Source organism: Octopus sinensis, linkage group LG30, assembly GCF_006345805.1.
Source record: "Octopus sinensis linkage group LG30, ASM634580v1, whole genome shotgun sequence".
Taxonomy (NCBI): Eukaryota; Metazoa; Mollusca; class Cephalopoda; order Octopoda; family Octopodidae; genus Octopus; species Octopus sinensis.
In genome coordinates, this window is record NC_043026.1 from 13,911,465 (window position 1) to 13,925,705 (window position 14,241).

Below are 14,241 nucleotides of genomic sequence, written 5' to 3' on the forward strand. Positions count from 1 at the left end.
GAAAGAAGCCCGTCATGTGTGTGTGTGTATGTGCATGTGCGTGCATGTCTGCGTTAGAACCCCACCACTGCTTGATAACCAGTGATGGTTTGTTTACATCCTTGTAACTTGGTTCCATGAAGGAGACTTATAGAATAAGTATCAAGCTTAAAAATAAGCATTGGGGTGGATTTGTTCAATTAAAAATTCTTCAAGGCTGTGCCCCAGAATGGCCGCAATCTAATGACTGAAACCCACCACTGCTTGATAACCAGTGATGGTTTGTTTACATCCTTTTAACTTGGTTCCATGAAGGAGACTTATAGAATAAGTATCAGGCTTAAAAATAAGCATTGGGGTGGATTCGTTCAATTAAAAATTCTTCAAGGCTGTGCCCCAGAATGGCCGCAATCTAATGACTGAAACCCACCACTGCTTGATAACCAGTGATGGTTTGTTTACATCCTTGTAACTTGGTTCCATGAAGGAGACTGATAGAATAAGTATCAGGCTTAAAAATAAGCATTGGGGTGGATTTGTTCAATTGAAAATTCTTCAAGGCTGTGCCCCAGAATGGCCACAGTCTAATGACTGAAACAAGCAAAAGGTACATATATATATATATATACAGGTATCTACACATACCTTTACTGCGTATGTGTGAGAGAGATATGCAGGTGAGAGAGAAAGAGGCAGAGTAACAGTGAATGTGAAAGAGAGAGAGAGAGAGAGAGAGAGATTAAATGATGCGCCTAGAGGTAATTAATGGATTAAGTAGGGCTGATAGATTAATCTGCTTGTGGAATAATCAACAAACACCTGTAAGAGAAGGAAGAGAAAGAGGGAGAGAAATAGAGATACCGAATACCTGAAGGTGGAAGGAAGAGCAGAGAGAAAAATACCAAATACCTGAAGGGAAGAGGAAAAAGGAGAAAAGTGTAGGAGAGAAACAAGAAGTACTTACATGTTTCGATAACCAATTCTAGAGAGAGAGATAAAGAGGAGATAGAGGAAAGAGTTAGAGAGAGGTAGTAGAGTGTGGGAGACGAGAGAGTGGAACAGAGACGGGAGTTACAGAGAGTACAAGGAAGAGGGGAAATAAAGAGTTACAAAGAGAATTATAGAAAGAGAGAGGAAGGCAGTTATATATATACCGGAGTAAACACATAAATGTGAAACAAGGTGGAAAAAAAGAGTACTCAAATACCAGTGGTAGAGTAATATGCTTTATTTAAAGCAGCAGAAAATTCAACAAAACCTGTTACTCTGAGTTTCCCGTTGCCGTTTTCTAGCAAAAACTGTCCGATGAACGGCAAAGGAAAACTCAAAGTAACAGGTTTTGTTGAATTTTCTGCAGCTTTAAATAAAGTATATATATATATATATATATATATATTATATATATATATATTGGGTTGGCAACTAAGTTCCGGCTGTTTTTTTAAATTTTGGAATCTATTTTTTTCGAGAATTCTAGTTTTGAATCATTTTGTTTTTTTTTTCTAGTTAATTTTAGTTAATTTTTGTTTATTTTTCAGATCATTAAAATGGAATGTCAAGTTAAGAAAAACAAGCATTCTCGACACCACCTCCTTTTTGCTTTTAATCAAGGTTCTAAGGTCGCAAAAGAGCTGTTCGGACATTTGTGCTGTATATGGAGAGGGTGCCATAGCTGAAAGAACCACTTGTGATTGGTATGCCAAGTTCAAAAATGGACATTTTGACCTCAAAGAGGCACCTCGTTCTGGCCATCCAGTTGAGTTCGATGAAGAGCAATTAAACCGACTTTTGAATGAAAATTCTTGTCAAACAACAAGGGAACTGGCAGAAGAAAATGGAATGCTCCCACACTGCTATAGAGAAGCATCTTCACTCGATGGGAAAGGTTCAGAAGTATGGAGTATGGGTTCCGCATGCTTTAAGTGACAACAACAAAAATCAATGGGCCGCAAACTCTGCTGGTTTGTTTGCTCGTTACCACTCAACTCATGGACACAAGCAACGATTTCTTTACTGAATCGTTACTGGTGACGAAAAAATGGCGCCTGTACATCAATACGAAGCAGTGTAAGGAATGGCTTATCCCTGGTAAACAAGCGACACCACGTGTGAAACAAGCCAGCGGGTTCTTGGTCGGCCTCTTCCTCTCTTGCCACTGACCATTCCAAGCATGATGTCCTTCTCCAGGGATTTTCTCTGCATAATATGACCGAAATATGCCAATCTATGCTTGGTGATCCTAGCTTCTACTGCTACTATTACTACTACAATAAAAACACAGCTTCAGAGTGTGCTTTGGTGAAGCTCATAACTTTAATTACTCCAGAAAGAATACGTGACTTGGGATGTCGTGGAACCATACAATGACATCAAATCCGTCACTATGTATTAGACAAAATGATAAATAGAAAGAAAGAGATGATGCAACACAAGATGACCTAATCCTAATCCAACACTCCAACCACATAACAACCATCAAACTTCATTAAACTATATAAACAAGTAAAAAAGTCCCAATATCATCAAACCATTCAGCCTACATACCTCGTTAGATTCAGTGCTGGTGTCTGACTCCAGGTCTTCTTCTTCTATCTCCGAGCTGGGATGCTCTACTTCGGGAACTGTCGGACGTACAGGTTTCGGATGCAGTATTGCATGATGGGATATCGGGTTATCACAGCTTTGCATGTCTGTAATTAATGAACAAATGAAAAAAACAATAAATAATTACACATTATCATAATCATTTAACACTCATTTTCCATACTGGCATGGTTGGATGGCTTGATGGAAGCTGGTGAAGCCATATATACAACGGGCTTCTTTCAGTTACCGTCTACTCAATCCACTCACAAGGTTTTGGTTGGCCCGAGGCTACAGTAGAAGACACTTGCCCAAGGTGCCACGCAGTGAGACTGAACCCAGAACCATGTGGTTCATAAGCAAGCTACTTGCCACACAGCCACTCCTGCACCTATTAAATAAAACTATGTATATGATGGGCTTCTTTCAGTTTCCATCTACCAAATCCACTCACAAGGCTTTGGTTGGCCCGAGGCTATAGTAGAAGACACTTGCCCAAGGTGCCACGCAGTGGGATTGAACCCGGAACCATGTGGTTCATAAGCAAGCTACTTGCCACACAGCCACTCCTGCGCCTATTAAATAAAACTATGTATATGATGGTCTTCTTTCAGTTTCCATCTACCAAATCCACTCACAAGGCTTTGGTTGACTCAAGGCTATAGTAGAAGACACTTGCCCAAGGTGTCACGCAGTGGGACTGAACCCGGAACCATGTGTTCATAAGCAAGCTACTTGCCACACAGCCACTCCTGCGCCTATTAAATAAAACTATGTATATGATGGTCTTCTTTCAGTTTCCATCTACCAAATCCACTCACAAGGCTTTGGTTGACTCAAGGCTATAGTAGAAGACACTTGCCCAAGGTGTCACGCAGTGGGACTGAACCCGGAACCATGTGGTTCATAAGCAAGCTACTTGCCACACAGCCACTCCTGCGCCTGTTAAATAAAACTATGTATATGATGGGCTTCTTTCAGTCTCCATCAACCAAATCCACTCACAAGGCTTTGGTTGGCCCGAGGTTATAGTAGAAGACACTTGTCCAAGGTGCCACGCAGTGCGACTGAACCAGGAACCATGTGGTTCATAAGCAAGCTACTTGCCACACACCCACTCCTGCACCTGTTAAATAAAACTATGTATATGATGGGCTTCTTTCAGTTTCCATCTACCAAATCCACTCACAAGGCTTTGGTTGACCTGAGGTTATAGTAGAAGACACTTGCCCAACGTGCCACGCAGTGGGACTGAACCCAGAACCATGTGGTTCATAAGCAAGCTACTTGCCACACAGCCACTTCTGCGCCTATTAAATAAAACTATGTATATGATGGGCTTCTTTCAGTTTCCGTCTACCAAATCCACTCACAAGGCTTTGGTTGACCTGAGGTTATAGTGGAAGACACGCAGTGGGACTGAACCCGGAACCATGTGGTTCATAAGCAAGCTACTTTATTTCATAAAATTTGTCATATAGACACTACAAAGAGCTTTGGCCACACAGCCACTCCGGCGCCTATTAAATAAAATTATGCATATGATGGGCTTCTTTCAGTTTCCATCAACCAAATCCACTCACAAGGCTTTGGTTGACCTGAGGTTATAGTAGAAGACACTTGCCGAAGGTGCCACACAGTGGGACTGAACCCGGAACCAGGAGGTTGAGAAGCAAGCTTCGTAGCACACAAACTCTGGGTAAGTGTCTTCTACTGAGGCCCTGGGCCACCCAAAGCCTTGTCTGTGTATTCGGTAGACAGAAACTGAAAGTAAAATGTGGAAGAAAAGAAAATGATGAAGAGGAAGAGGGTAGGAGCAAGCAGAGAAATGAAGATAAGGAAGGAAAAAAAGGAGGAAAATGAGATGCGAGGAGAAGGTAGAGGAAAGAGAAAGGTCTACAGTGTTGTCAAGGGATCACCAAGACGAGCAGGTTGGCTTACCTAAGCTGCCATTCTTGTTGGCGGTGGCCTGGTTCCGTGATATCTCCAGAGCCAGCCTCTGGAATAGATAGGAAGAGAGGAAGATGTAGTAGTGATGATGATCTTAGCAAAGAATTTCAGTTTGTGACACTTTGGTTACAAGAGTAAAGTTACAGATACAAAGTAACAACTAAGATAACTGAAAATTTTTTCTTTTTTTTTTTGAAAATTAAACTTTTTTTTTAATAATTTTTCATTTTAAAATATGGTTTAATTTATTTGATCATGAAAAGATAAATTGACTGAAAGATGAATGGATCTTTTCGGCTTGAACGGCAGTTTTTTCTAGCGGTGTCATATGAAATTGTCACCCATAATTATGACCCTAGTATCGATCTATTGCATTTCAATCTGTTTTAGGGTTAAGGATGGGGGGGAAGGGTATCTTTTTTTCTTCACAAATGTCAATAAACCCAATCTGTTTCTTAAACGAGGGACATATTCATACGGCACAAAATGTTTTCACCTCAATAGATGGCATTGATTGGTTGAAATTCCAGAAATTGAAGAGAAAAAACAACAAATATCTTACAAACTATAGTATTTTCTCAATAAAGCCAAGAGAAAAAGATGTTTTATAAACACATTCTACCAGTATACGAAGTTTAAAAGTGTTTAGTTATGTGGAGATTATTTTAAAAAACTGCTGTTCAAACCGAAAAGATCCGAATGTTTTTATCCTTTTGTCTATTAGTCTGCCTAATAAATACAGTAGTCGAGAGGAAAGGCCTATAATTGATATTCTCCCTGAGTTTTTGGAGCCTAGGTGGAGGGTAAAGTTAGACACAGGGGCCCAGGTCTGAGAGAGTTAATAAACAAAAGAGTAAAATAATCTTAAATGAACCTTACCTCCTTTAGATCATTGACTTGGGTTATGTAACCGGACTGGGCTGATTCCATTTGTTGTATATACCTGTAAGGGAAGATGAAGAGATTAAGCAGCCAGCATACAGAGTCAAAGAGAATTGGTCACACTCAGGAGTATGCTGATATGTATATAAACTCACAGACACACATGTAGAACCTCACTGACATTGTCTTAAGATCCCTATATTTTATGTTTGCATGGGTTGGGTGGGATCTTTCCGGTTTGGACAGCAGTTTTTTCTAGCGGTGTCATATGAAATTGTTACCCATAATTATGACCCTAGTATCGATCTATTGCATTTCAATCTGTTTTAGGGTTAGGGGTGGGGGAGAAGGGTATCTTTTTTTTTTCTTCACAAATGTAAATAAACCCAATCTGTTTCTTAAACGAGGGACATATTCAAACGGCAAAGTCAACCTCAGCAGAACTTGAATTCAGAACATAAACACAGACAAAATACCTATTTCTTTACTACCCACAAGGGGCTAAACACAGAGAGGACAAACAAGGACAGACAAATGGATTAAGTCGATTATATCGACCCCAGTGCGTAACTAACACTTAATTTATCGAACCCGAAAGGATGAAAGGCAAAGTCTACCTTGGCGGAATTTTAACTCAGAATGTAACGGCTGAAGAAATACCTATTTCTTTACTACCCACAAGGGGCCAAACACAGAGAGGACAAACAAGGACAGACAAATGGATTAAGTTGATTATATCGACCCCAGTGCGTAACTAACACTTAATTTATCGAACCCGAAAGGATGAAAGGCAAAGTCGACCTCGGCGGAATTTTAACTCAGAACGTAACGGTAGACGAAATACCGCTAAGCATTCTGCCTGATGTGTTAACGTTGCTGCCAGCTCACCAAGACATGAGTCAGATCTTTCTAGAGTTGAAAGTCTTTAAACATCTTCCCTCACACTCTTATGAAATGTCTCTCTCTGTACCATTTACATTCACATTCATTACCCCTGTACCTTCTAACGTTTCTGCCAGCTCACCAAGACATGAGTCAGATCTTTCTAGAGTTGAAAGTCTTTAAACATCTTCCCTCACACTCTTATGAAATGTCTCTCTCTGTACCATTTACATTCACATTCATTCCCCCTGTACCTTCTAACGTTGCTGCCAGCTCACCAAGACATGAGTCAGATCTTTCTAGAGTTGAAAGTCTTTAAACATCTTCCCTCACACTCTTATGAAATGTCTCTCTCTGTACCATTTACATTCACATTCATTCCCCCTGTACCTTCTAACGTTGCTGCCAGCTCACCAAGACATGAGTCAGATCTTTCTAGAGTTGAAAGTCTTTAAACATCTTCCCTCACACTCTTATGAAATGTCTCCCTCTGTACCATTTACATTCACATTCATTCCCCCTGTACCTTCTAACGTTGCTGCCAGCTCACCAAGACATGAGTCAGATCTTTCTAGAGTTGAAAGTCTTTAAACATCTTCCCTCACACTCTTATGAAATGTCTCTCTCTGTACCATTTACATTCACATTCATTACCCCTGTACCTTCTAACGTTTCTGCCAGCTCGCTGCATTCATACAGACAAAATACCACTAAACATTTTACCCAGCACGCTAAAGATTCTGCCAGCTTGCTGCCCCATGAGTTTAATTATGAGACATTGTAAAAATGCAAAAAAATTACATTTATTTGTAATTAAGCTGTATGCAGTGTGATTATGTGACATAAACGGCATCACCGATAAAATCTACTAACAGGCTGTGGTGGTTAGCGTGTTAAAGCCATACCCAGGGCAGTCACACACATACACTCAAACATTCTGAATACTTACCATTGTTGGTCTCGACACTTCTGGTAGAAAGTTGGTGGACGAACCTGGAACTTTAGTATAAGGGTGTCGTTCTGCGTGTCCAGGTAACCCTCACTAGCTAACAGGTCCAGTCGGAAGAACCTGTTGTATCCCCAACATTCACCAACCTCAAAGTCGGACGCAAATTCTCTCACAATGTTCTTACTGGTATCTTTTGATGCCTGGTGAACCATTTCAACGCGATATTCATACCTGTGAGGAAAAAAAAAAACAAGCAACAAACAACAATATCAGAACAGTTTGAGGAGGATATGTCTAGTGTGAGTGAGAGTGACAGTTTGTGTCTGTAGATGTGTGTGATAATAGAGGTTATGTGCAAGGGAAACTGTGTGTGTGTGTGGATGTGTGGGTGTGTGTGTATACAAGTGTGAGACAGTATGTATAAGAGAGATGGAATGTCTGAAAGAGAAAGACTGTGTGCATGTGTGTGAAAGAGATAGAGAGAGAGAGAGATGGAGAGGGGGAAGGATGGAGAGAGAGGGGGAGGGATGGAGAGGGGGAAGGATGGAGAGATGGAGAGAGAGAGGGAGGGATGGAAAGAGGGAAGGATGGATGGAAAGAGGGAAGGATGGAGAGAGAGGGAGGGATGGAAAGAGGGAAGGATGGAGAGAGAGGGAAGGATGGGGAGAGAGGGAAGGATGGGGAGAGAGGGAAGGATGGAGAGAGAGGGAGGGGTGGAGAGAGAGGGAGGGGTGGAGAGAGAGGGAGGGGTGGAGAGAGAGGGAAGGGTGGAGAGAGAGGGAGGGGTGGAGAGAGAGGGAGGGGTGGAGAGAGAGGGAGGGGTGGAGAGAGAGGGAGGGGTGGAGAGAGGTAGGGAGGGAGCGAGGGAGAGAGATGGAGAGAGAGGAAGGGATGGAGAGAGAGGGAGGGATGGAGAGAGAGGGAGGGATGGAGAGAGGGAGCAATGGAGAGAGAGGGAGAGAGGAAGGAAGAGAAAGATAGTGACATGCTGTTTCTCTTCTTCAATCATTTAATCCTTTAGCATTTAAACCGGCCCCTATCCAGCCCCAAATATTCTACCTGTTTTATGTTCAAATCAGCCAGATCCAGCCCCTCACACCTATTGGCATTGTCATTATTAAAATCTGTGTTTGTGTTTGTGTGTGTGTGTGTGTGTGTGTGTACCTGTGTGTGCGTGTGGTAGTGAGTCTGTGTGTGTGTAAGCATAGAGGTGTGTGTACGTGTGTACTCACTTCGATGTTTCTGGAAGGCCAGCTGAGAGCTCCAAAAATACTGACAGGTAGTTCCCTCGGACCACACCGTTGCCGTCCTGAAAGTAAAAATATCCGAAATATCAGCCAAATTGAACACAAACCTATTTCTTTACTACCCACAAGGGGCTAAACACAGAGGGAACAAACGGATTAAGTCGATTACATCGACCCCAGTGCATAACTGGTACTTATTTAATCGACCCCGAAAGGATGAAAGGCAAATTCGACCTCGGCGGAATTTGAACTCAGAACGTAACGGCAGACGAAATACCTATTTCTTTACTACCCACAAGGGGCTAAACACAGAGGAGACAAACAAGGACAGACAAACGGATTAAGTCGATTACATCGACCCCAGTGCGTAACTGGTACTTATTTCATTGACCCCGAAAGGATGAAAGGCGTGGTCGACCTCGGCGGAATTTGAACTCAGAACGTAGCGGCAGACGAAATACCTATTTCTTTACTACCCACCAGGGGCTAAACACAGAGAGGACAAACAAGGACAGACAAAGGGATTAAGTCGATTACATCGACCCCAGTGCGTAACTGGTACTTATTTCATTGACCCCGAAAGGATGAAAGGCAAAGTCGACCTCGGCGGAATTTGAACTCAGAACGTAAAGACAGAAGAAATACCGCTAAGCATTTCGCCCAGCGTGCTAACGTTTCTACCAGCTCGCCACACTGTGGAATGTTTTAAGGTCTCTGCATTAGCCTCTGACTAATAACTAATTTTCAGCAGCACAAAGTCAGTAATTTTGAGGGGAGGGGGAGTCGATTACAATGGCCCCAGGGCACAACTGCTACTTATTTTACCAACAGCAAAAAGATGGAAGGCAAAGTTTACTATGGCTGGATTTGAACTTAGAATCTTCACCTTGATACTTTCCTGAGTCTGAGACTTGTAAAGTCAACATGAATCTTTATTAGGAATTAAAGAATTAGCTGCTATTCGGAGAAGGTTAACTGACAACACTGAGGCTCTGGCATTGGCTTACCTCTGACATATCCTGTTAATTAAGTTAAGTTAATTTTTTTGGCTCAAAAAGCAAAAAGCAAGGTCATGTAGGGGGACATGAAGTTATGTACAGGGAGGGTGTTCATGCAAAGAGTTCAGGCCATTTCTGGTCAAGAGAGACTTTGAACCGAGCGGTCGTCGGCATCTTCACTATCTCGTCCGGCAGCTTATTCCACAGATCCGCAACCCGGACGGAGAAAGCCCCTCTCCTTCGATTGAGATGAAATTGTCGCAGATAGAGCTTTTCGGAGTGACCCCGCAGCTGATGCTCTGGAGCAGGAGTGAAGAACAGCTCTTTCGAGAGGTTACACTTTCTGCTTATGATGTTGGAGTTATGTACAGGGAGGGTGTTCATGCAAAGAGTTCAGGCCATTTCTGGTCAAGAGAGACTTTGAACCGAGCGGTCGTTGGCATCTTCACTATCTCGTCCGGCAGCTTATTCCACGGATCCACAACCCGGACGGAGAAAGCCCTTCTCCTTCGATTGAGATGAAATCGTTGCAGATAGAGCTTTTCGGAATGACCCCGCAGCCGACGCTCTGGAGCAGGAGTGAAGAACAGCTCTTTCGAGAGGTTACACTTCCCGCTTATGATGTTGTGAGCAAGAATGAGATCACCACGGTGGCGGCGTTTTTCGAGAGAATAAAGGTCGAGCATCTTCAGCCTTTCTTCATAAGACAAATGCTCGAGACCAAGAATAAAGGTCGAGCATCTTTAGTTAAGTTAATTTTTTGTCTCAAAAAGCAAAAAGCAAGGCCATGTAGGGGGACATGGAGTTATGTACAGGGAGGGTGTTCATGCAAAGAGTTCAGGCCACTTGTGGTCAAGGGAGACTTTGAACCGAGCGGTCGTCAGCATCTTCACTATCTCATTCGGCAGCTTATTCCACGGATCCGCAACCCGGACGGAGAAAGCCAAATGCTTGAGACCAAGAATAAAGGTCGAGCGTCTTCAGCCTTTCTTCATAAGACAAATGCTTGAGACCAAGAGAAAGCTTATGTGCTACATAGAGCTGGCTATCACCTACAAGTGCTAGCACCCACCTGCCTGCAGGAGCTGGCACCTGTCCGCTATCTGCAAGCTGGCACTAGCACCTGAGGCTAGTGCCAGCTTGCAGGTGCTGGCGTCACTTGAAGGAGTAAAGCACTCACCAGAAACAACCTTGAGTAATGAAACAGCAGATCATCTGTAATTCAAACAAACCTATAATCAAATGTTTCCAGCCATGACCATCTCATCAAATTTCAGATATAGTGTATCTAGGACTACATTATCTCATGTGTCCCTTCCTTTTTTTTTTTTTTTCATATATTGTGAAAAAAGACAGCAAGGGGTGAACCAACAAAGATTTAACTGCTATTTCCATTAGGTTTAATCAATCATACAGAAACTACAATTGGTCTCCTTAAGACATGTTAAAAGCCCGTGTGCTAGATAGAGCAAACATTTACTCAGAGGATTGGATATAATTCTGGGTCCTCAATCAGCATTTTCCCACAGATTTAGTTCCTAAAAACAGAAAGGGGTTGCAATACTCACTGGGTACACCTTAAGTCGCCAGCTAAGTCCAAACACATGCAAGGGTTGGCTGTAGACAGGGTCTGCCCTTTGTTGGAGGATGCTGAAGTTTTCCATCACAAATGCACTGCAGTCATAGTGTGGAACAATTTCACTGGAAGGAAAATAACAACAACAAAAATGAATGATATATAATGATAATGTGGAGGCGCAATGGCCTAGTGGTTAGGGCAGCGGACACGCGGTTGCAGGATCGCGGTTTCGATTCCCAGACCGGGCGTTGTGAGTGTTTATTGAGCGAAAACACCTAAAAGCTCCACGAGGCTCCGGCAGGGGGTGGTGATCCCTGCTGTACTCTTTCACCACTCTTTCTTCTGTTGGCCTGCTCGCTTAGCCAGCGGGGTGGCGTCATTCGAAGGCTAAAACAATGCGAACGCATTGTGACCAGTGATGTGTAACAACATCTGATGGTCTGGTCGGTCACGTGATCACGTGATATAATGATAATAATATAAGTATATCAACATACATGTAGGCGTAGGAGTGGCTGTGTGTGGTAAGTAGCTTGCTTACCAACCACGTGGCACCTTGGGTAAGTGTCTTCTACTATAGCCTCGGGCCGACCAAAGACTTGTGAGTGGATTTGGTAGACGGAAACGAAGAAGCCCGTCGTATATATAATATATATATATATATATATATATATATATATATATATATATACTATATATATTGTGTGTGTGTGTCTGTGTTTGTCCCCACCAGCATTGCTTGACAACCGATGCTGGTGTGTTTACGTTCCCGTAACTTAGCGGTTCGGCAAAAAGAGGCTGATAGATAAGTACTAGGCTTACAAAGAATAAGTCCTGGGGTCGATTTGCTAGACTAAAAAGGTGGTGCTCCAGCATGGCCACAGTCACATGACTGAAACAAGTAAAAGAGTATACATAACCAAATCTCAAAGCAATCTTTTGGATCAATCTAAAATGACGCCGAAATCTGAAGTCTTCCAGTTTTAATCTTTTTGTTACAATGTTTCTGTTGAAATACATTACCTTTCTTTCAACTAATTTTTAAAATGAGGAAAAATTTAATAAAATAACTTTGTTCTTATTAACCTGGTATTTGGAATGTAAATTAACATGAAATTTAGCTGCAAGGTTTAAATTTAGCAATCTTTAATCTTTTTGTTATCATCCTTGGATCGTAGGTCGACCTACTGTGCTTGAGGAGACCTGTTGAGTCAAGTACATCAACATCAAAATAAAAATCAAATGGAAATTGTAGTTGTGATACCTGTGCCGGTGGCATGTAAAAAGCAGCATCCAAACATAGCCGATGCCAGTGCTGCTTTGACTGGCTTCCGAGCCCGTGGCACGTAAACAGCACCATCAGATCGTGGCTGTTGCCAGCCACCTCTGGCCCCTATGCTGGTGGCATGTAAAAAGCACCCTCTACACTCACTGAGTGGTTGGCGTTAGGAAGGGCATCCAGCTGTAGAAACACTGCCAGATCAGACTGGAGCCTGGTGCAGCCTCCTGGCTTCCCAGAACCCGGTCGAACCGTTCAACCCATGCTAGCATGGAAAACGGACGTTAAACGATGATGATTCCTGTTGAAACACACTGCATTTGTTTCTATTCACTTTGAATACTGACTAAAGAGGTCTCCATTTATATAATAATAATAATATAATAATAATAATAATAGGCGCAAGAGTGGCTGTGTGGTAAGTAGCTTGTTTACCAACCACATGGTTCTGGGTTCAGTCCCACTGCATGGCACCTTGGGCAAGTGTCTTCTACTATAGCCTCGGGCCAACCAAAGCTTGTGAGTGGATTTGGTAGACGGAAACTGAAAGAAGCCTATCGTATATATGTATATATATACGTGTATGTGTTTGTGTGTCTGTGTTTGTACCCCTAGCATTGCTTGACAACCGATGCTGGTGTGTTTATGTCCCCGTTACTTAGCGGTTCGGCAAACGAGACCGATAGAATAAGTACTGGGCTTACAAAAGAATAAGTCCCGGGGTCGAGTTGCTCGACTAAAGGTGGTGCTCCAGCATGGCTGCAGTCAAATGACTGAAACAAGTAAAAGAGTAATAATAATGTGGTACTGACCTGGTAAAATCGGCAGGGACCGGTGCGGTAACAAAGGACACCATGGGCTTCCGATGGACATGTTTAAACATCTGCATCAGTTCGGCACTCTTCTCTATCAATTCACTCTTGCCGCACACATTGAGCTGAGTCTCAACTTCATCGATCAACGTTTCGAGTAAGCCAGTCTCCTGGGTGAGCTGGTTCTTCTGACCTGATGAACAGACAGACAAACAGATGTAGGCAAGTGTATAAACAAGGAGACAGGCAGAGACAGACATGGAGACAAAGAGACTTGTATGCAGATATACTGTAGCAATAGATTGTGTGTGTGTGTGTGTTTATGTATATGCAAATGCACACACACACGTGTGCATGTGCATATACATATAGACATGTGTGTGTGCATGTGTGTATTTATATATACATATGTGTGTGTGTGGAGGTGCAATGGCCCAGTGGTTAGGGCAGCGGACTCGCAGTCGTAGGATCGTGGTTTCGATTCCCAGACCGGGTGTTGTGAGTGTTTATTGAGCGAAAACACCTAAAAGCTCCACGAGGCTCCGGCAGGGGATGGTGGGGGTGGCGACCCCTGCTGTACTCTTTCGCCACAACTTTCTCCCACTCTTTCTTCTGTTGGCCTGCTCGCTTAGCCAAGCAGGGTGGCGTCATTTGAAGGCTAAAACAATGCAAAGCGCATTGTGACCAGCGATGTGTAGCAACATCTGATAGCCTGGTCGGTCATGGTGATCACGGTGATATATATATATTCTTTATCTAAAAGCAGCAGAAATGTAACAAAAGCTGTTACTCGGAGTTTCAGGTTCATGATGATGATGATGATGTTCCCATTAACAAAACTGTCCGACGAACGGGAATGTGAAACTCCAAATAACAGCTTTTGTTACATTTCTGCTGCTTTTAAATAAAGCATATTACTCTACCCCTGGTATTTGAGTACACTTTTTTCCACCATGTTTCACATTTATGTGCTTACTCCGGTGTATATATATGTATGTGTATATATATATATATATATATATATATATATATTATATATATATGCATATATATATACATACATATATATATAATATGAAAAAAACAAGTCAAGATAGAAAA

At 42.5% G+C, this 14,241-nt stretch overlaps 1 protein-coding gene across 2 annotated transcripts in view; it reads right to left on the reverse strand.

Moving 5' to 3' along the window:
* The window catches only part of LOC115226655 (E3 ubiquitin-protein ligase TRIM37), a 49,775-nt gene that overhangs the window by 25,233 nt on the left and 10,301 nt on the right, over positions 1-14,241 (reverse strand). The window contains exons 8-15 of one of the 2 annotated variants that reach the window (XM_036515483.1): positions 13,141-13,333; positions 11,039-11,171; positions 8,458-8,534; positions 7,226-7,456; positions 5,392-5,455; positions 4,504-4,561; positions 2,524-2,669; positions 944-961 (exon numbers count right to left, since the gene is read on the reverse strand). In XM_036515483.1, the coding sequence (XP_036371376.1) occupies positions 944-961; positions 2,524-2,669; positions 4,504-4,561; positions 5,392-5,455; positions 7,226-7,456; positions 8,458-8,534; positions 11,039-11,171; positions 13,141-13,333 (920 nt within the window). The remainder of the gene's footprint in view (positions 1-943; positions 962-2,523; positions 2,670-4,503; positions 4,562-5,391; positions 5,456-7,225; positions 7,457-8,457; positions 8,535-11,038; positions 11,172-13,140; positions 13,334-14,241) is intronic. The other variant, XM_029797668.2, reaches the window with a different exon arrangement.